At 38.3% G+C, this 23,453-nt stretch overlaps 2 protein-coding genes across 2 annotated transcripts in view; one reads left to right on the forward strand and one right to left on the reverse strand.

Annotated features, from left to right (window-relative positions):
• The first annotated feature begins 135 nt into the window (after window positions 1–135).
• On the forward strand, window positions 136–10,240 carry acad8 (acyl-CoA dehydrogenase family, member 8). Its single transcript, XM_041795902.1, has 11 exons — window positions 136–267; window positions 1,782–1,882; window positions 2,091–2,260; window positions 2,640–2,749; window positions 4,272–4,348; window positions 4,443–4,580; window positions 4,709–4,844; window positions 5,637–5,734; window positions 7,310–7,462; window positions 7,564–7,666; window positions 7,793–10,240. The coding sequence occupies exons 1-11, from the start codon at window positions 150–152 to the stop codon at window positions 7,846–7,848; spliced, it is 1,260 nt and encodes a 419-aa protein (XP_041651836.1). The 5' UTR covers window positions 136–149; the 3' UTR covers window positions 7,849–10,240.
• A 126-nt stretch (window positions 10,241–10,366) lies between these two features.
• The window catches only part of esamb (endothelial cell adhesion molecule b), an 89,856-nt gene continuing 76,769 nt past the window's right edge, over window positions 10,367–23,453 (reverse strand). Inside the window, exons 5-7 of the mRNA XM_041809652.1 lie at window positions 12,191–12,313; window positions 11,967–12,096; window positions 10,367–11,751 (exon numbers count right to left, since the gene is read on the reverse strand). Of these exons, the coding sequence (XP_041665586.1) occupies window positions 11,277–11,751; window positions 11,967–12,096; window positions 12,191–12,313 (728 nt within the window). The 3' untranslated portion in view covers window positions 10,367–11,276. The remainder of the gene's footprint in view (window positions 11,752–11,966; window positions 12,097–12,190; window positions 12,314–23,453) is intronic.

Consider the following 23,453-nt stretch of genomic DNA (forward strand, 5'->3'; position numbering starts at 1 on the left):
TCCAGTGCATCAAATAAATGTTAAATCTGCTTTTCCGTCATGAAGACAGTCAACGCTTGCCGCAGACTTCATCAAGGGACAGCAGACTAACTACATTTCCCAGCAGCGTTTGCGGTAGAACGCTTGTGACATAACTCAGCAAGGTAAACATGGCGACTGTCGGACCTCTTGGTAGAATTGCAAAACTCGGCTCCAGTATCTGTAGGAACCATCGTTTACTATTTAACAGGAGTCCACAGAGACGAGGGATAGCTTCGTGTATCGACCGTAAGTGCCAATAATTAATACGTGTTGGTTTTTTTTCGCATTATTTAAATGATAGGCAAATCCGTGTGACAGCTAGTGTAACTTTATCTACCACGCTTGTGCAGATATATTTACTTTAAAAAGCAGTTGACCGATAATTAAACACGATATATTGATCATTTTCAGTGCTTTAAATTGATTTTTACCTATCTTGGCTGTTATTGGCTGCTGCTGTTTCCTCTAGTCCTCCAGTCAGGAGGCAGAGTGAGCTCCACTCCCCTCATTGGCACCTTCTAGCAGGGCACAAAGGGTTTAAGACAAGCATGAAACAGAAAATTTAATTCTTATATTATTTCTTGCCATACAGTCAACAGAGTTGCATAATATCAGTTTTTACTGTTGAAATTTAAGGACGCTTGTTTGATATTTCACAGCAACTATCTATTTACTACACATGCTAGGGTTGTCACAGTACCAGTATTTCTAAATTAGAAAGATGGTAGTAATAACTCAAGAATTTAAGTGCTTGATTTAAAACTAAAGCTGCAAAAATCAAACATAGGCACCCAATATTGGGCTGTTTTATTACATAATGGGAAGTATTAAATACATCTAACTCATAATACAATACTAAAAAATACGGGTTTCTTGATACAGTATTACCATTATTGTCTATCTATAATTTTCCAATTTTGATTAAATTAAAATTTTTTAATTTGAGTTGTTTTCTCTGTTTTTATGATTTCCTAATTAACTGTTTAATTTTTATTTTTAGTATTTGCCCCTTTCCAATAAAAAAATGAGTTATTTATTATTAATTATTGTATTTTTTATTGTTATGACTTTCTGATTTTCGATTTATTTTCCAATTGTATTTAGCTTTTCTATTTTGATTATTCTTAAATTTATATATAGTATTTGCTTTTCTATTTTTACATTTATTTTTTTATTTTAATTATGTTTTATGTTTTAGTTTTTCAGTACTTTCTAATTTTATTTTTATTTTCATTTTTTTTAAAGATATCTTAATCTCAATTAGTCTTCACCAGGTTAATTACAGATTAATTAAGAAAAGAAAATTGTACTTTTATTTTTATGATTTAAAAAATATTTCAATTTCTGTGATTGGTGGTGTTAAGCAAGAAAGGCCAACAGCAAACACCCTCTGCTAGTAAAAACAGTTTCACAACATATTTTTTTGCACAGGTAAATTAAATTGTTGATATTTGCATAATTTTAAATCACACTGGAAGATATTGGTACATACCTAGCAAAAACTCCTGGAGACTGTCTGAAGTGCACAGATATGTTGCTGATGTATTTTTGCGATTAAGACAGAGCCCTTTAGCTTTCTTCTGTGGCAGCTGTGGTTAAAATATGACTTAAGACCTAAAGTCATTTGAGACATTTGGCACCTTTGAATAATATAAATTGTTAAATCAACATTTGAGAAGCTTACCGTAACATCTGTATCTCTTGAGCTTTCCAGCATTTGACTCCTCTGTGATCTTATGATCTCTGTGCTTTGTTGACAGCTGCTCATGGACTCACAGATGAACAGAAGGAGTTTCAAAAGGTTGCCTTTGACTTTGCAGCCAATGAAATGACTCCACACATGGCAGAGTGGGACCAGAAGGTATGTTAAAGCTAGTAAGATGACAAAGCAGCAGAGTTGGGCTTTGGCTTCTCAAAGGAATTCTGTATTTTATTTAACTGTGATGGCACAAACTTTTGGATCTGATGTTGATAAATGAGCCACATTTCACCTTAGTTTATTCTTTGTCTTCTATATATTTTAACATCTTCATTATTTCTAAGTACATTTGTTTTTCTTTCTTCTCCAGGAAGTATTTCCTGTTGAGACGATGCGAAAAGCAGCCGAGCTGGGGTTTGGTGGCATCTATGTTCAACCTGATGTTGGCGGATCGGGTCTCTCTCGACTCGACACATCAATCATTTTTGAGGCCTTGTCCACGGGATGTGTCAGCACCACAGCTTATATCAGTATCCACAAGTAAGAGCGGCATCATCTTCCAGCAGTGATGGCATGAAATGGCAAATAAAACATGATGAAACGTGATGATTTTTCATCAGTGAGATCAGACTTGTAGTGTTGTTTTAGAGAAGTCATGCTTGATATTGTTATAAATTATGCATGTGGAATGTTTTTTTAAAGTAGAGTAGCAAACAGTGATGAGTTTGGCAATTCATCATTACTGCAACAAAGATTTTTGTCTGTTTAGTTTTTTGAGAGATATTTTGTCTCTATATTTGATCTTTTTCACACAACTAATTTACTTAAAATATGACTTTTCATGACCAAAAGCAATACAACGATAGCTGTCATGAATGTTTCTTAGCCCTGAGTTGTTATTATATTTCTCTATTTGCAGCATGTGTGCCTGGATGATTGACACTTTTGGGAATGCCGAGCAGAGGGAGAAGTTCTGTCCTATTCTCTGTTCAATGGAAAAGTTTGCCTCCTATTGTCTCACTGAACCAGGTCAGTCTTTAAATGTAAGAGAGAATTTATGCAAGGGAAAACACTATAAACCTTCACTAAGAATTCTTTCTCACATACAGTGCTGTGAAAAAATATTTGTCCCTTTCATGAGTTGTCTTTTTTTGCATATTTGTCACAAAATGTTTCAGACCGTGAAACAAAGATAGCCCAGGTAAAAACCAAAATTCAGCTTTTAAGTGATGATTTCATTTATTGAGGGAAAAGAGCCATCCAAATCTACCTGGCCCTGTGTGAAAAAGTAATTGCCCCCGTCTTGTTAAATCATGAATTAACTGTGATTGGCCACATTTTTTGGAAAGGTGAATTCAATGTCATTAGGCACATCAAGGCCTGAATACTGACAGACCTGTTGAATCAATAAATCTCTCAAATCGAACCTGTCTGACAAAGTGAATTAGGCTAAAAGGTTTCAGAAACACAACATGCTGCAGTCTAAAGGAATTAAAGAACAGTTGAGAAACAAAGTCAGTTAACACTTATTAGTCTGAAAAGGGTTACAACGCCATTTCTGAGGCTTTAGGACTTCAGCAAACCACGATTAGAGCCATTATCCACAAATGGAGAAAACTTGGAGCAGTGTTGAACTTTCCAAGAAGTGGCCGGCCCACCAAGATTACTCAAAGAGAGCATTGCAGCCTCATCCAGGAGGTCACAAAAGACCTGCAGGCATCACTTGACTCAGTGAAGGTCAGTGTTCATGACTCGACAATAAGAAAGAGACAAAAACGGTATCATGGAAAAGTTCACAGGTCAAAACCACTGCTGACCAAAAAGAACACAAAGGCTGACCTCACATCTGCTATAAACATCTCGATGATCCCTAAGAATTTTGGAGATAAAATATTGTGTGGACTGATGACTTTTTTTGTTATATCTGGTATGAAACTAACACAACATTTCATAAAAAACATGGTGGTAGTTTGATGGTCTGGGGCTGCTGTGATGCTTCAGGACCTGGACAACTTGTTGTAATTTATGGAACCATGAATTCTGCTCTCTAACAGAAAATCCTGAAGGAGACATTTCAGCCATCAGTTTGTGATCTCAGGCTAAAGTGCACTTGGGTGATGCAGTAGGACAATGATCCACTATACACCAGTGAGTCCACCTCTGAATGGCTTGAAAAAATATTAAGGTTTTGGAGTGGACTAGTCAAAGCCTGGACTTAAATCGAATCAGGATGTTGTGGAATGACCCTAAATAGGCCGTGCAGGCTCAAATACCCTCCAATGTGACCTGAATAAAAAAACAATTCTGCAAAGAAGAGTGGGCCAAAATTCCTCCAGAGTGGTGCAAAAGACTCACTGACTGCAAGCAAATTCTCGCAGTTGTTGCCACCAAGGGTGGCAAAACCAGTTACTGGGGTTAGGGGGCAATTACTTTTTCTCATGAGTGTGACAGATTTGCAAAAAAAAAAAAAAAAAAAATCAAGGAGGCGGCAAATACTTTTTCACATCACTGTAATAAAAGAGCTCACTGAAGTTGTGATCTGTGATTTCAGGCAGTGGCAGTGACGCTGCCTCTCTTCTGACATCTGCAAAGCGGGAAGGAGACCATTACATCTTGAATGGCTCTAAGGTAATTTCATGTCTTGCTATGCATACTTTGTAACTGTTGATGTCCTCCTTGTATGCACAGAAGTGAGCTAGAAGACATGTCCTTTTTTCGTCAGGCTTTCATCAGTGGAGGAGGAGACACAGATGTTTATGTTGTGATGTGTAGAACAGGAGGGAAAGGACCAAAAGGCATCTCGTGTTTGGTTGTAGAAAAGGGGACTCCGGGCCTCAGTTTTGGCAAAAAGGAAAAGAAGGTAAAACATTTGAATCCTCTTCTGTGGACAAAACTGTTGGGATTGTATTAAGTGTGATTTCAGCAGTTCAACACTAGGTGGCAGGATTGAGCCACAGTCACTCAGCTGTTTTTCGATCTGTGCTCTAGGTAGGCTGGAACTCTCAGCCAACCAGAGCGGTGATATTCGAGGATTGTGCTGTTCCAGTGACTAACCGGCTTGGTGAAGAAGGACAAGGATTCAGCATCGCCATGAAAGGCTTGAATGGAGGCAGGATTAATATTGGTGAGGAGGAAAACAACGCAGCACACACAAGTGTTCAACAGTTTATGAATACCCAAAACAAAAGCATTCCCAAAGCTAGATATAATGATCAGAAGTCCTCTAAGACAAAGAATATAACATTGAACTTTTAGATATTCCATAAAGACTTGTAAATGAAGCAGTAAGAAGTTAAAACCATTGATAAACTCAGTTATGTCCCAACAGTGGCTCTTAACCCATGGAATAGCTGCAATGAATAAGTGAATACATGTAAAAAAAAAAACAAATACTGAGTATCCATTCACTTCTGTTATTTATACTGTTATTATGTAGAATTTTTGCTGCATTGATGACCACCTGTATTCATTGGTAGAAATCTTAACACTTAAATGGAGAAAGGACTAGAAAAATTCTAGACTTCAATATTAACTGTTTTAGAACAGAACATGGAATAAAGTCTTGGTAAATTATGGTCTCCTTAGTATGTTTATTTAGATTTATTTAACCTGGAAAGCCTCACTGAGATCAAGGATCTCATTTACAAGAATGTCCTGGCCAAGACAGGCAGCAGCACAATTATATGTATGTAGAATGTGACTTTTATGCCATACAGATGTGTTCTTGTACCATATTGTGTACTTTACGTGTAGATTGACTAAAGAAATAATGCTTTTGTATGGTATTGTAGTAGTGTGTATAAAAATATCATTCTTAATAACAAAAACCCTTCTTATACACAGTGTTCATACTATAGATCCACTTGTAACAAAGTTACATACCATACTCGCTTCTCAATCAACCCTCTGTCAACAGCATCCTGTTCTCTTGGAGCAGCCCACGCCTCTGTACTGTTAGCAAGGGATCATCTGTTGGTACGCAAACAGTTTGGAGAGACGCTCTCTAACAACCAGGTAAGAAGCTCATAATTATTCAGTAACCTCAGATTTTCAGCCACTTTGAATAACAAGATTAAGTTAAAACCTAGTAATGAGAGAAATGTGTGTTCGGGCAGAGTGACTTTTTTTTTTTTTTTTTTTTTTTACATGGTTACTTAAATTTATATAACTACATTTTCTCCTCCGTCCCTCTGTGTGAGTGGAGGTGAATCCCTGAGCAATGCCATGCCCCCTCCACTCCTGTTTTTCTTTTATCGCATCTGATTGGTTAAAAGTCATACACAGAAAAAAAATGCACTGACACAGACACATCAAGTCAGCCACAGCCCTTGAGAACGGTGAGGAGAAAATATCTTCTCTTTACTCCAGGGGTGTCAAACTCAAGCACAGCAGGGGCCGGATTCTGGATTCAGGTCTAACCTGAGGGCCAAACAGGGTCACCTTTTTAACCAGAAACTGTCAACCTCATTTCACCAGTAATAAAATATGAAAAAAAAAACTTTAGAACTGATGATACATGATTTTGACGTTTAAAAAGTTAAAAAGATGATTTTAAAGGCTCACAATCTGAGAAAAGTAAAAATTTGGTAGTTTTAAAAAGGTCAAGACATGAAACAAATTGAAATATAAGGTTTTTTTTAAAGACAAATAGATTAGAAAAAAAGTCAAAATCATGCATTTTAAGGTAAAAATATGAAATAAAATTTGTCATCATGAAATTAAATGTCAAAATATGATTCAAATTTTTAAATTGTGAGTCTAAAGGGTCAAACTACGGTATTATGAAGTCAGAGTTTGAGTTGAAATAGGAAATAAAATACAAAATAACTGGTAAAAAATAAGCTCAAAATATCACGTAAAAATTAGAATTATGGATCTTAAAGCTCAAAATATTATATATGAGAAGTCAAAATTATGAGTTGAAATACTCAAAGTACAAAATAAAAAGTGATAATCCTAAGTTTGAGTCCCAATTGTGAGATGCAAAATTGAAAATGTGAAATCGAAAGACAACTAATTTTTTTTTCCCACATTCCTGACTTCTTACGTAATTATTTTTACTCCTTACCTTTTTAAAATTTTATGACTTAACAAAGATTTCTTAAATCATCAAGGATACGGTCAAATTTTTATACTGGAGGAAATCTGCAGACCTCATACTGATGGGCCAGTTATAACAGAAATATGAGATCATCTTGCAGGCCGTATTCAACTATTCCACGGGCCGGATTTGGCCCCCGGGCCTTGAGTTTGATGCCCCTGCTTTATTCTGGGCTCTTTTTTGTGGGAAGGGGACACGCCACTACAAGAGACATGCAAAACCTCATCTCTGCCGAGACAAGCTTTCAGTGTGACTCTCTGCTCTGGTTTTAACAAGACAAGTGGTCCAGTTCTGAGTAAACTGCAGCGGTCCTACAGCGACATCTGAGCTATCAGATCAGAGCGGGAGTAGAGCAAGAACATTTTTTCTGTCATGGAACGCTTTCATTGTTGCTCTCTGCACTTGTTTGAGACCTTTCTGACCTCAGTGGTCAGCCAAAAAAGAATCCTGAATTCCTTCCTCTCTTCTTGTTGTCTTTGTGTCTGTAGTTTCTTCAGTTTAAACTGGCAGAGATGGCCACCAAGTTGGTTGCGTCTCGTCTTCTGGTGCGTGAAGCCGCCACAGCCCTGCAGGAGAACCGGCCTGATGCCGTCTCCCTCTGCTCTATGGCCAAGCTGTTTGTTACAGACGAGTGTTTCAATGTAAGTGATACTAATTAATTACTGCATAAGTATTCATCTTCACTATCAAACAAGTCTGATTTTAGTTCTGCTTTTTTCACACTCTTGCTGTCACTCAATAGATCTGCAACCAGGCTCTTCAGATGCACGGTGGATATGGTTACCTCAAAGATTATGCTGTGCAGCAGTTTGTGCGAGATATCAGAGTTCATCAGATCCTTGAGGGTGAGCCACAACAAAACTGTGAATGTGATTTTTATGATTGACTTACATTTTCAAGGCTGTCATGTCTTGATGCCATGTAACTTTCAACGTTTTGTGACCTTTGTTCTATTTTTGTTTCTCCTAAAGGCACAAATGAGGTGATGAGGATGATCATTTCTCGTAGTCTTCTCTCAGAGTCCTGATAAAGAATCTCTGGATCTTCAGTGGCGACCATGTTTTTATGGTCTCTGGTTTGTTACTGTGTGACTGGTTTCCTGAAGTGCCCTCTGTATCAAAGGCTCTTGGAACAATTAAGGGTGAACCACTCGTTATAAATTGTGTTATTTTCAGCTACTAAAGATTAGTATTTTTTTATTTCTGTTCACTGAGGTGCCTCACTCATGAGATGTATCAGTAACCACTGCTCAGATGACTTTTCAAATAGCACCACCTGTTGGTCAGACTTAATGTATACATTTCTAATCACACTGAGTGCTGTACATATAGTATCCTATAAAATCAATGCTCATATGTTTGAATGATAGGTAGAATAATAGAGGGAAGCATTATATTCTAATGTGCCAACATTTAGCTCTTTAGAATGCAAAAACTGTGGAAAGGACTGAAAAAAAGAGTATTCTTGAGGTACTTTTTGGTGAGATTTTCATGCAATCATAGAATTAAACAAGGAAAATACCAAGGCACTCTTTATAAACAATTAAAACGCCTTTATTCTCATGACATGGTCATCCACCCATTTTCTTCCGCTTATCTGAGGTTGGATAAGCTGGTGAATTAAGTCAACCTAGACGTCACACTTCCCAGCAATGTTTCCAGTTCTTCCTGAGGGATTCAGAAAGACTCCCAGGCCAGATGTGATATACAGTAAATCCCTCCAGCAAGTTTTGGGTCTTCCCAGGGGTCTCCTCCCAGTTGGAAGTGCCTGGAAGACCTTCAAAGGGAAGCGACCAGGAGGCATCCTGATCAGATGCCTGAATCTTCTCAACCGACTTTCCGATGTGAAGGAGCAATTGATCTACTTTGAGATTCCCCTGGAAGTCAGAGATCCTCACCTTATCTCTAAGGCTGAGCCCAGCCACCCGCCTAAGGAATCCCATTTGAACCTCTTGTACCGGTGGTCTTATCCTCTCATTTATTACCCAGAGCTCATGACTTTAGGTGAGGGTTGGAACAAAGATCGACCGGTAAATTGATAGCTTTGCCTTCCGGCTCAGCTCCCTCTTCGTTACAGCGCATGCAAAACTGCTAACTCAATCTCACGGTCCATTCTGTGCTTACTCGTGAATAAGACCTTGAGATGGTGGAAATCCTTGACTTGGGGCAAAGACTCCCCACCCAGGGAGAGCAATGACATGGCCATGTAGACCTTATAAACACATCTCTATGCATTTTAGAAAGTCAGTTCATCATGCTGATTAAGTCTTGATACTGAAACGTTGGGATTTTTTCTTGTTTAATTCTAAGTAGCTCTTTGGCATAATAAATAACCTACCAAGTACCACACACAAAGTTCAGTTGAAACTGACGCAGTTATTTGGTCATCAAACAGGACTCAGAGAAAGTTAAATTGTACATTGATGATGTCAAGCTCTGTTTCTGTAATATTTCAGTATGATCTATGTGCTGGACTGACTAATGTACCAACATTTACATGCTGCTAACATGGAAATGGTCCATGAATTTGTCACTACATATGCTCTCATGCTTCCTCTCATGCAGTTTAAAAATATAAAATGTTTATTTATAGAAATACTTTCCCCGAAGCTTCTAGAGTGGCTGTGGAGTTTCAGCCTACTTTTCATCAATAATGTGCTCTTTACAGCAGTTTCACTCAGAACTGTGGAGAGCACTGGATCATTTTTTCCATGTGTTAAAGGTACAATACGCTAAATTTTTGCACTAAATGTGTAAATTAATAAGAATATCACTAAACCTTTGTTATATTTGAAGTAATGGCATAACTTCAAATATTTTGAAATCTTTCAAAGCCAGATAGATTCTTATTTTTTTTAGTTGCAATAGTCCATGTCTACTGGAGCAAACTGTTGTTCTGTTGCTTTACCTTATTCATGTTTCATGCTGCTTACTTGTTATGGATTATTCTCTCACACAAATTCAAGAAACTCCTATCACTCCCATGATTTTATGCCACCATTGATGTCACTTTTTGTTAACTTTTTGATTGAGAACCCCCTGGTGGTGGAGTTAACATACCAAGTGTATAAAGAATAGAACAGCCCCAGTGTAAAATAAGAACAATGAATAGTTATTTAGCCAAAATTCAAGTGCAGTCTCAGCTTTTGAAGTGGTCCGTTAGATCTTTGTTATGGTCATGGTTACTGTATTGTTGGTGTACTGTGGGTTCTGTAGAATTGTTATAAACATGCATATCTTAAGTTCTAAGAGAGCAAACAAACATTTTTGGACAATGGATTAAAAATGTTTGGATGCTTGTCTTTTAGGGCTTCCGTAGTGACTTCCTATTACAGATATGCACTTTAAATGTGAGGTGGGTTGTGTGTTGAAATGTTACTTTGCAAATTATATTTGCTGATCACACTCCAATAAAATATTCTCAGCTTTCATAAAAGAAATCAGCTTTCTTGGCACCTTGCGTGGTGTGCATGAGTGAAAATGAAAAGTGATGCTAAAATCAAACACTATGGAACACTTTATTGAAAAATCGTCAACAATCAAAACTGCATAAAAGTGCTACATTAAGCATTACATCATTAAAACATCTCTTCCAAAGCAATCTGCAAAGTTTTCCTCCACACAAACAAGGCCATCAGTGATATCCTTCCTCAACTGACAGCCTTGTGCATTCACAGTATGTACTGTATATTCGGTCATACCAAGCACTTTTGAACAAAAGAGTCAGAAACCATCAACTTCAACAATGTTGTACTCACTATTTGGTTACATTCCAACTACCATAACAGGCAAAAATACTCAGAGTATGTGCTCTCAGTACACAACCATCTTCTGAAACCATACTGACAGAAACACAGCAGGTTAGATAAAAAACAAACCTTATATGAGCAAAAATCAAAGTTGGTTAAATAAAAGTGAGACATTTTTAAGGTAAATACCTGATTTGTGACTTTGCTGGGTCTGTTTGAACTAGTGCAGTTAGCCTGAGAGAAGTGACTGAAAAGCGACCCTTTAACAGCAGCCAGGAACAGTGAAACAGAAAGAAAAGTATAAACTTCCTTTATTATACAAATGTAGCCAAAACTTTATATTTTGGATAAACTGCATAACTTTGCCCAAACTTAAATGTTCAGTGTGGTTTCTTCAGTCACACTGGGTTAAAATTAGGTTATTCTTAAAAATAATTGGCATTATTTTAAATGTTTCCCACCTAAATGACAAAGGGGTATCATTTTAAGACCTCTGTACAGGTGTGTAAATAAAAATATATTTCTCTTTAGTGAGCCAGAGCGCAGCATACAAAAAAAAATCAAAATAAAAGAAGGGAGAGTTTGTGCAAATGTCGCACAAACCACCCGTGAAACTGTCATCTCAGGTCTTTATGGAGAAAAGTGCTTTTTTCCCATTTCAAGGCGTGCCACACCCACATGGTCCTTTTTTGTCTCTCTCCCCCCGGCTACACCAGAGAGCCAGCTTGACTCTGGGCGGGAACCATGACAGCCACGGCCCCCATGCGTGTCAGGGTGGAAGAGCGGACCTGTGGGGACACAGCAGTGAGTGGCGGTGGCACCTGAGGCTGAGCGCCTTCAGTCCTGTTGGGGACAGCAACCGCAGGGCCCCTCAGCATCTGTGGAGGGGCCCCATTTGTTGTTGATGGTCGCTTTAGCTTCTGCATTGGCGTTCCCCCGAGGTTGTAACCAGGAAGTCCCTGCAGCGTGTTGCCTTCCCCGGGCCGTAGCTGGTATGCGTTGATCACTGAGCTGGCGTCTGAGGCCGACATGGGGGAGTATGGGTAGTGGAAGTTTGGAGCGTGGGGGTCTCGGGGTCGAGGACTGGTTGCTATGGAGGAAAGCGTGCCATTCTTGGATACAGTGTCGGAGCCAGTGTTGCTCTTGGCCCATGAAACTCGCTTCGGCGCCTGAGCATCCTCCCTGAGAGAGAAGACAGAGAGGGAGAGAGCAAAGAATCATAAATAATGAAAAAGAGACAGAAAATGTAAAAGAAAATTCAAATCAAGAACACCCCCTTTGGTATGATGTAGTTCAGTAAGATGATCATCAAAATGACCTGCGAATAATTAATGTGAAAAACTCAAACATCTTGGATACCAAAAACAAAGGGCAAGAATGATAAGTTAATCTCATACTTGATCTCATTGGCTATCTCCTCCTCAGAGTCCCGCTTCCTCCTCAGGATGAATATAAGGAAAAGCACCATGGCCACCAGTCCCACTATGGACCCTAGAGTAGCCGCTGCAACTACGCCTGCATTAGAAGCTGGGAAGAAGAGCAGGGGTCAGTTCTAACACATTAAGAGAGTCTGAGCTGTTTTAGCCGTGTTAGAGTAGTTGAGTTTCTGCTGTGTACGTACAGGTGATGACCTCCAGGTTAATGGAGCAGCTGTCGGAGCCCGCCGTGTTGCTGGCTCTGCAGATGTACTTCCCTGACATGCTTTTAGTGAGGTTGCTGAGCCTGAGGGTGCCGTGTCTCTCATCTGTAAACACAACCACATAGTTACACACAACACAATCATGTATTCATGGGCATCCAGAAAACTATGCAGGTCCACATTAAATTATACTACAGTACAAGATTAGGGACACACAATACCAGAAACAAACACGGCTCTACTATAATACTGCAAGAATGAACTGCATGGAAAAATGCTTATGAAAGTAGTTACATAGGACAAACAGTACAAATAATGAAGATAATTCTGCGCATTTGAGCTCTGGATTTTCATATTTCTGCATTATATAAAATTTAATGACACCAATAGTGCCCTCTACCCATGTTTTTTGTGATGTTTGACACTGAAAGTGCAGTATATAAATTAAAAACATTACACTGGCTTACGTTACATCAAAACAGACTAACCAGATAATGTAATTGTGTGATGACAGTAACACAAGTGATGCTGAATGTTGACTTATCTGTTGTTCAAATGCATGTGTGGTAACCTCAGCTCTAACATACTAAATTTAGTCTGGTAGAATCTAGTTAAGTAGTTACGCTAGGTTAAATGTGTTAGCTAAATAGCTGATTTGTAAACATAAAAATAAGGGGAGGTGGATGATGCTAGGAGCAGCCACCACAGATGACAATGGCTGGCAATGACAATGCTAACCTGGCAGAGAACCACATGATGCCACAGATCAGTGGTTCCCAGATAGTGTTATAATGTAACCCCTGTTTAAGAGGATACAGTGCTGTGAAAAAGTATTTGCCCCCTTTCTGATTCCTGAGTTTTATCACACTTAAATGTTTCAGATAATCAAACCAATTTTAGTATCTCACAAAGGCAACCCAAGTAAATAGAAAATGCAGTTTTTAAATGATGATTTTATTTATTAAGGGAAAAAATCCAAAACGATCTGGCCCTGTGTGAAAAAGTAATTGCTCCCTGAACCTAATAACTGGTTGTGCCACCCTTGGCAGCAATAACTGAAATCAAGCGTTTGCAGTAACTGGTGATGAGTGTTTCTCATCACTGTGGAGGAATTTTGGCCCACTCTCCTTCACAGAATTGTGTTACCTCAGGCATATTGGAAGGTTTCTGAGCAGAGCATGAACTGCTGTTTAAGGTCACACCACAACATCTCAATTGGATTGGAGTATAGACTTTGATGTGGCCACTCCAGAACCTTAAATTTTGTGTTGTTTTTTTTTTTTAGCCATTCAGCAGTGGACTTGCTTGAGTGCTTGAGCTTGAGGGCATGAACTGATGGCCAGACATTGGCCTTCAGGATTTTCTGGCAGACAGCAGAATTCATTGTTCCATCAATCACAGCAAGTGGTCCTGGTCCTGAAGCAGCAAAGCAGCCCCAGACCATCACACTGCCACCACCATGTTTGACTGTTGGCATGATGTTCTTTTTATCAAATTCTGTGTTATTTTTACACCAGATGTAACGGGACTCAAACCTTCCAAAAAGTTCAACTTTTGTCTCATCAGTGCACAGAATATTTCTCCAAAAATCTTGAGCATCATCAAGATGTTTCTTAGCAATTGTGAGACGAGCCTTTGTGTTCTTTTTTGTCAACAGTGGTTTTGGCCTTGGAACTCTCCCATGATGCCATTTTTGCCCAGTGTCTTTCTTATGGTTGAGTCATGAACTCTGACCTTAACTGAGGCCAGTGAGGCCTACAGTTATTTGGATGTTGTTCTGGGTATTTTGTGACCTCCTGGATGAGTCGTCGTTGCACTCTTGGAGTAATTTTGGTTGGCTGACCACTCCTGGGAAGGTTCACCACTGTTCCCAGTTTTCTCCATTTGTGGATAATGTCTCTGATTGTGGTTCGCTGGAGTCCCAAAGCCTTGAAAATGGCTTTTTAACCTTTTCTAGACCGACAGATTTCAATCACTTTGTTTCTCATTTGTTCATGAATTTCTTTGGATCGTGGCATGATGCGTTTCTTTTTGAGATCTTGTAGCCTACTTCACTTTGTCGGACAGCTTCTATTTAAGTGATTTCTTGATTCAACAAATCTGGCGGTAATCAGGTCCGGGTGTGGCCAGTGAAATTGAACTCAGCATTCGAAGAACTGTGGTTAGTCACAGTTGACTCATGCTTTAACAAGGAGGCCAATTACTTTTTCACACAGGGCCAGATAGGTTTGGATTTATTTTTCCTTTAATAAATAAAATCATCATTTAGAAACTGCATTTTGTATTTATTTGGGTTGTCTGTGTGAGGTATTAAAATCATTTTAATGATCCAAAACATTTAAGTATGATAAATATGCAAAAAAAAATCAGGAATCAGAAAGGATCAAATAAATCAATCTATGCTTGTATAGTGCCAATTTATAACCAAAGTTATCTCAAGACACTTTACACAGAGAGCAGGTGTAAACCCTATCCTATGTTGCGGCCTATTTGAATAGACCATCGTTAATCATCAATATCATAATAAAGACAGTACTGTATTATAATAATCATTATCCCCCTGCTTTAAACAATCCAGTCCCCTTATAGCTCCATTGTGTGCACCATTCATGGTATTTCTGGATCATTTGTCACTGATTCCAAACATTAATCCAGCATTAATCCACCGCTGGGCTTTATCCAATAACTACAGTATAGAGTTTGGCTTTGGTACATTTTCATGCCTGATGATTCTGCAGTCTCGTGCCATTATAATATTGGTCAGCATTTTTTGTTTTATTATGTTCCCATGCCAAGGTCAAGTGTGCCTTCAACTGTGGGTATTTCCCTTCAACAGAATCTCCTCTCCCTCTCCCATCTGGCTTAAAAATGCTGAGTTGTTGCAAACACACGCTGCAGAAAAAATAAACAAGCTTTATGGGGACTTATCACAACAAATCCTCTGAAATCCAATCTTAGACATCACATTGCTGCATGTCTTCTGCTGATGCGTTTCTGCTTTCGTGGGGAGGTAAGGAGAGGCAGAGTGGGTGTGAGCGTCCACTCTGTGGAAACACGCTGACTTAAACTGATGTTCGGTCAGTTGGGTGTCTTGTAAGTGTTCATGCATGCCTGCCGCTCTTTGCACAGAGTCAATCCCTGCAAAGAGAAAAGTAATGCAACCCTGGGCCTCATCCAAATCATCCCAGATGAAGAGGCAGGGTTCACATTATGCCAGCAAGCAACATATTGCCACAAGGGAAAAGAAAATCCGTAACAATCATTGTCTCAAAACAGCTGTCTTCATCCCAAAGTTTGGGCTGCTGTAGCTTGGACTGATTTTTTCTTTTTCTCCTGCACCATCTGCTGTTACACCATGAGTGCTGTTCACATGAAAAGGTGCACACAAAGGACAGCAAATCTGTTTCAATAACGATTTTAGTGTTGTATAAAGGTCTATCTTAATGAGGGCATCAGAGATGGTATGTTGTCTTTGCTGTTGATGAGCCTGCTTATATTAAAAAACAACCATGTATCTGGGGATGTATGATGCATGACAATATGTTTCTTTATTCAAAAAAAAAAAAAAATAACAAGGAAACATGAAAAAGTGCAGATATCATGTCCTGACATTTACAGCAACTGTAGACCTGGAGATAACACCTGCAGATCTGCATTTCTCCACCATAACTGCCCACAAAACTAATATCAGAAGTCCTGCCCCTTTCTTGATTTTGGTTGGTTAACAAAGGAGAAGTGACACTGAGAGTGCTGTAAGTGCTGTGATGGAAACGGCTGCCATTGGGTGTTTTAGCACTGTATACTGAAAAGGCTGGACCACTGGTTTTGCATTTAAAGTGAGCGCTGTGCTCTCAAAAACAGCATCTGTAGACACACAGCCTTAAGCAGTAGAATTGTAAAAGCATGAGTAAAACACTTAATGCACCATTAACTTATCTATACGTCATTTATAAACACAATTACAAATGCTTTATTGATGCATTAGTGAAGGAGTACAGTTAGAATTATTGGTTGAGGTAGCGGTTCCTAAACTCTTTCTGCTGGCCCCCCCTCTGGTAGATGAAACATTCTCAAGCCCCCCTACCCTAAATACACATCTATACTGAAGCATGCAGTATATATAAAAAAAAAAAAAACAAAGAAAAAACATATATGGACAAAAGTATTAGGCCACACCTGCTAATAACTGAATTCAGGTATTTCAATCAAACCTGTTGCCAGAGTTGTAACAAATCAAGCACCTAGTCATGCAGTCTCCTTTTGCAAACATTTGTGATAATAAATGTAATGTTCTGAAGAGCTCAGTGACTTCACATGTGGATTAGTTTTGCAATAAGACCGTGAAATTTCATCCCTGTTGGAAATTCCACAGTCAACTGTAAGTGATATTAGAAAGTGGAAGAATTTAGGAACAACAGCAACTAAGACATTTTGGAAAATGCTATGCTTCCAACTTTGTGGCAACAGTTTGAGGAAGGCCCTTTCCTCTTCCGACATGACTGTACCCAAGTGTACAAAGCAAGGACTAAAAAAACATGGTTTGACGAGTTTGATGTGGAAGAACTTGACTGGCCTGTACAGAGCCCTGACCCGATTGAGCACCTTTGGGATTGCAAGCCAGGCCTTCTGGTCCAACATCAATTCCCAATGTCATAAATGCTCTCCAGAATAAATGGGCACAAATTCCCACAGAAACACTTCAAAATCTGTTGGGAAGCCTTCCAAGAAGAGTGGAGTTGTGAAAGGAGGGCAATTCCAAATTAAAGTGCATGTATCTGAATATAGTGTCATTACAGCCCCTGTTGGTGTAATGACCTGTTGGCCAAATACTTTTGTCCATATACATGAGGACAATGTGCCCAAAGGAAGTAGTATGGCTCTCTCTTTAATACCCACTGTCTGATGAATGATATTGAAAATACTCTTTGCATATAATAGACATGTAATCCAAAGACATTAATTTCTACCATAAACGATGGTACAACTATTTGTCTTATTTAATATCTGCTTCTTTTTTTCTTTTTTACATTCTGTTTATTGTTTTTTGCAAATAAAACAAAGACACAGATCTGTAGTTTGATCCAACGGTCAACAAATTGACAACATGTAGAACTAACCCCCCCCCCCCCCGCACATCCCCCACAAATTACAGGAAAGAAAGAAAGAAAATAAATAAATGAATAGATACAAAATAAAAGTACAAAATTCCCAAATAAAATGCAGCCAAAATATGATCAAAATACTAAAGGAAATAATAAATTAGACAAACCAATACCATATAATACAATCCTCAGGCCAAAGAAATCTTACAGACTGTACTGTTAAGATATCCAGAAAAGGAGTCCATGTCTTTTCAAATATGTTAGAGCCTCCAGCTAAAGTCGGTCGGATTTTTTCCAGTTTGAGAAAATAGAGCACCTTTTTGATCCACTTTGAAAAAATTGGTGGAGATGAGGAGTTCCACTTTAGCAATACAAGTCTCCTAGCCAATAAAGGCTATCAAGTTCTTATTAGCAGAAGAAAAATTGTGTGAAACAGGCACAACACCAAAAAAAAAAAAAAAAAAAACAGTAAAAACATTAGGAACAATTTTTTTCCCTGTTACTTTTGATAAAGTATCAAAGATTTTATGTCTGCTTCTTAAACAAACACAGTTACAGCAGAGACTTGGGGTTCTTTGAAAAAAGGGGAAAAAACATCCATTTACTCTACAGTCAACATTTAATAGCTAAAAAAATATTTAGTTCAATAACAGGTCAGATATGTTGTTGTTTACTCCTCTACTAGAGTATTAAACAAAACTTGGTGCCAAATCAAAAGTAGCAGATGAGTGTGATATGCACCTGCCCCCTCTCTGATTATTTAATCCCCGGGCTTGAAAAACAGCTGTGAAGAATCAAACCCAATTGTGACAGATTAGCAGAACGTCAGCTGACTTGGAGCTTGGAGTGAGTTCAAGCCGGCACAGCGATCAGATCCCAGCGGCAGCAGAGCTGGAGGGGATCTGACATTAGAGTAAGTGCTGCATGCCTCATATCAAGACAGGAGCATTACTCATATTACACTGCCATCCAAGCAAGGTCAATGAGAAGCATTTGTCAAAGCCTTGACACATGACACGTGATTAATGTAAATCAGCAGCTTTTCCATACGAACCTTGTGGTATAGTTTGTCTCCTCACATTTCCGGAGCTACAGGGGATTAGTTTTCAGACTTCGCGTACAAGAAACCCACGCACTTTCATGTGTCAAGAAGCAACATTTAAAAGGATTCAGAGTTTTCTCTTTGCCATAACTTTCATCTTGCAGGACAGAGGGGTGAACTCTAAATGACAGTAAAACTGCTTTCTAACAGGCACAATACAGACTATAAACAGACACAACTACAAGAAGGCTTCTAAGGCCACCTAGCTTTTTACTTAAACATTCATGTATTCAATTTCTGCATCTGTTTGCAAACAAAGTAGGACTATATTTGAAATTAAAGGTTACAAATACTTTCTATGCTTTATTTTTAGATTTTGGAACTTGTTTTTTCTGACAAACAGTCCAAAAATCAAGAAATATAAATAAACTGAAAATACAGCAAACTAAAAGAGGATCTTCGGCATTTTATTGGAGGAAAATATGCTTATACACTTTCTTGTGGAGAATTTGATGAGAATTCAGATAATCATGCCTGCATAGTAAATGGGGCTACAACTATAGTTTTCTGCATACCTGATCTGTAGTAAAGAGAGCTTAACAGATTTTAAGGTCTTTTCTAAAATGTCTGGAAGTAGCAAGCAGTGGGAAATAAAAGTTGAAAGCTTAGTAGTGGTGACATTGAAGTCAATCAACCATGGTTTAGCTTCTTTATAGCCTAACATTAGCTTTTTACTTCCGATACTTGTGTTTATGCATCAGAAATTATAAAAGCAGTCTTTATTTACACATTAGACATTACAAAACATGTCTGTGTCATAAACTTTTCTTCACAACAGACTTTTTCTCAGCTATAGAGCTCAACAGTGCCAGTCCACTTTTTTGTCAGTGCTGGTTCCAGAAGTGAAATTCGCCACTCATATCCCATGTATAACATTTCATAAAATCCTTATTGCAATACTTATAAAGCATGAACCAAGTTAAGCAGCTACTGAGCACTCATGACACCAAAACATTTGATGCTTAGCATACTCAAAACTAAAAATCTCAAGTTAGAAGAACATTTTTCCGATTGAAATACATATTTCAGTAGGTGCAACTTAAGTAGTTGAGTTAACCATTTTCCCTCAGAAAATGTTGGCTCAACTTAAATCTATATGTTCACTTTGTATGTATCTTACATAATTCAAGAAACTCAATATAATAGGTTGTGTCAACTTATCAAAGTGCGCTCATTACTTCATAATTTGTTCACTCAACATCAAGTTGGATTTTTTATGTGAGTGCTTCATAGTGTGGCGGCATGTACTGTATTATTGTAATCGAGGCAACAGCCTTCATTCGCAGGTTCGGTCGACATTTCCATGGCATTTGTAGGCCGCACCAGTCAGGGATAGCGCTGTCACACTCAGGGATTGTGGGTTCTGTAGGTTTCTTGGCATAGAATTAACTGTTTTTCTTGAAAATTAGGTTATCTTGCAAAATTTTGACTTCAACAGGAGCATATACCATTGTTTCACACTCAGGAAGCTTATGGTAAGTCTATCTTAAATTCTTCTGATAATATGGCGAATAATCCAATCTGCAATGGAGAAAATGAATGAGAATTTTTACATCCAGAACCACACTGTTGAGCCCTAGAATTCAAAAGTTCTTGGGGAAAAACCACAGGCCGTTTGCCAATGAAATCCATGTCATCCTATCCTACAGGTTGGCCAAAAAAATAGGCCTTGCCTGCAGCACTCTACTATCTTGCTATCGCAGCTAGGACGCTAGAAGCAAAGAACGAGCCAGCTTGGCTATGTCCAACAGTTAAAACTTGCCTTGTTGCACAACTTAAGCAAATCAATATATAGATATCAATACTGATCCAAAGATAAGTGTAAAAAGAAGTCTTTAATTTTTCAGTTTCAGTATTGGCTGCTTAACTTGTTACACAAAGGCTTAGCTAGCAAGCTCGCTAGTAAATACAATAGCTGTTAAATCTGTGTTCAAATTGGTTTTCTTTCGTAAATAAGATGCTCATTTGTAAGTTTTAGAAATGCTGAAAAAAAAATTGTAACTATAAACACAGTTAAGCAGGCTAACCTGATTTAGTTTGTTTTGGCTGCTTGGATCTAAAGTTGTAGATACATTTTGTAAGCCAGGCAGTGTTATCTTTATGTCTATTCTCATCTAACCTAATTGACTCTGCAAGAAATAAGCATATTTTCCAAAATGCCGTACCTCTTTATTAGAAATGTCAAATCAATACTTTCAGACTCACCAGCTACACAAGTATTTAATCTTCATGGTAAAACACTAAGCACACTACCATCTTTACAGATTAGAGGCAGAAATTTACTGTATTTCTAAATACAGAACACAGCTAGAAAAGGAATTAATGTAATATGATGGTGGCTAAGTCTAAAACAACATACTCCAAAAGATTTAAAGAGGAATTCAACCCTTGTTAAAACTACAAGACTTACTACAGTAAGTTTTATAATTCATGAATGTTCTCATTGTGGCTTTATTATTATTGTGGATAATATTAAATAGCTAATAGCTTATTTGTTACAAAAAAAAAAAAACAGTTACATAGGGTTATTTCTACTTAACAGCTTAGCCCAAAATTAAAACCTACAATGTAAATTTTGATTTATTTTGACAACCAAGCTGAGCTTTCTTCTAATCCAAAAATCCTATAATAATAATCATCATAAAGTGGGTTGATAATTTCCCTTTAAAGTTTTTCCATGGCATTTAACTGTAATTCAGAGTATTACACAAAAAACTAGGACTCCTCTAGATTTTACATTTTACAGTTGAGGGAGGTATAGAGCTAAAGGGGGTAATGAATGAGCGAAAACCCTTACCCATGTACCCAAGGATAAGCATGGGCTGGGGGCAAGTTCTCCATTCTGTTTAATTTGTTATTTTCAAGGAAAGATGGCAGAGAGTGAGAGAGAGAGAGTGAATGAATTAGGGTAAAGAGAGGTGCGGACAGATTGGGAGGGGGGCTGGATGAGCGTGCTGCACAGTCAGTCCCAAATCCAACTTATGCCTCTTAGAGGGGTTGATCAAGTAATGACATGGGGCTTGTTAGATTAGGCACCAAGGTCAACAGGAAATGAGGAGGATCAGCAGAGAGAGAAAACACCGAGAGGGAAAATGCTGAAAGAGATAAGCAGTGATAGCAGAGTAAAGATCAAGTGTCATAGAGAACGAGCAGATAAATAGAAGAGCAGGGTTCCAACTTGAGTGTTGATAGGGATGCTACCCATGGAGGTGTGAGTGTGCAAACTGTGCTACAAAACCCTGGATCAAGGCACAATCAGAGGGAGTACATTCAGTCTGAGGACTTTTCTGCTCTAAAGAGATGAGGGCAAAAGATCACAGCAGTTAAGCCAATACTCATCTGAGTTCTGTTGTTCAGAAACAGATGGTGTTTACTGTGCAGCATCAACAGGATACAAATATCTACCGAAAATGCACCAGTAGTAGTGCACATGAATGCTTTTTTCTCTCTTGCATGGGCAGTGCAGCAAGAAGAGAGTTGTGTGGTTTCTCTCAATCTGTAAAGAGGATTTCACAATGCATATTTTTGATATGTTCAAGGATCTCCATCTGAGGTGCATCAGGATCATCTGGTTATGTGTTTGACCTGAGATGACATCAACATCATCTACATGTAAGGTGGATAGAGCAGCGCATTGAGAGCTGCACATGAGCAGGCATAGGGATGATGTTCTACTATTTTAGCTCCTGTTACATACATATGAGTAAAGAGGGAATGGCTAACAATAATATGTTCAAAGAGGAATGTTACTCTACTCTACAAAGTCTAATTACAGTGTAAAAATGCTACACTGTTATTTTTTGGAGAGTTTGCCCTTAGTGAAGGTAAAAGGTGGGGGAGAGAGAGAGAATTACATGCAGCAAAGCACCTGATTAGAATCAAACCCTCGCCACTGTAATAAAGACTGTAAATCTTAAATGCATACAGTGCCTGTAAAAAGTAGACCAAAAAAATCCCCAAAACCTCTTTAATGTCAAAGTTAAAACAGATTTCTACAAGAAGAGGAACCCAGGCAACAGTTGTATGCAGAGTCCCTCAGCTGCTGAAATTTGTAAGTCCTTCAGAGTAGTCACAGGTGTCTCAGTAACCTCTCTCACTAGTCTCTTTCTTGCATGGTCACACAGTTTTTTTTTGAAGGTCTGATCCAGGCAGATTTACACATGTGCTTTACTCCCACCATTTCTTGATGATGGATTTAACTGAACTCTGGGGGATGTTCAGTGCCGTGGATTTTTATGTATCCATCCCTTGACTTATACTTGTCAAGTATCCTTTCTCTGAGTTTACTGGAGTGTTCTTTTGTCTTCATGGTATAAAGGTAGCCAGGAATACTGATTAACCAATAACTGGACCTTCCAGACACAGGTGTCTTTATACTACAATCAATTGAGACACATTCATTGCACTCAGGTGATCTTAATTCCCTGAATTGTGAGACTAATAGCACCAATTGGCTGGACCTCTGTTGAATTAGGTCAGTCATGTTCAAAGAACATTACATATTTTTATTTTATTGGCACTTTGCAGAAATCTGTTTTTCATTAAAGACTTTTTTTCTTGTCAAAAAGCCAAATTATCTTGACCATGATTGATTTACAAAATCAATAATAAGGTAAAACATTCAAGGGGTGAGTATTTTTTACAGACACTGTACACTGCAAGTAGTCCATATGGTTATAATAAACTGTTATGATGCTATAATATAATCAGGATAAAAAAAACATATTTTCTCACACTTATCACTGGCATCATCTACTGATGCTGGCAGTTTTGTTTTCATGTGTCCTTGTTATTTCTTTAATGCAACCTTTAGATTAATGCATCAAGCAAATTTAACCTTTGTATGCTTGAAGTTATCATAGCAGCAGAAGCAAAGATAAAGATAGCTCAGTTCAGTCTCAGTAAAACGTGGCTACTGAAAGCTGGAGATCTCCTGAACTGATTTTTTTTTCTTTAAGAATTGTGATTACTTAGTTGGCTGTGACACTACCGGTTAAAAAGCAGCAGTTAATTGGTGCATTTCCCTCAAAGGGTCCGGCCT

The sequence above is a fragment of the Cheilinus undulatus genome, linkage group 2, assembly GCF_018320785.1.
Source record: "Cheilinus undulatus linkage group 2, ASM1832078v1, whole genome shotgun sequence".
NCBI lineage: Eukaryota > Metazoa > Chordata > Actinopteri > Labriformes > Labridae > Cheilinus > Cheilinus undulatus.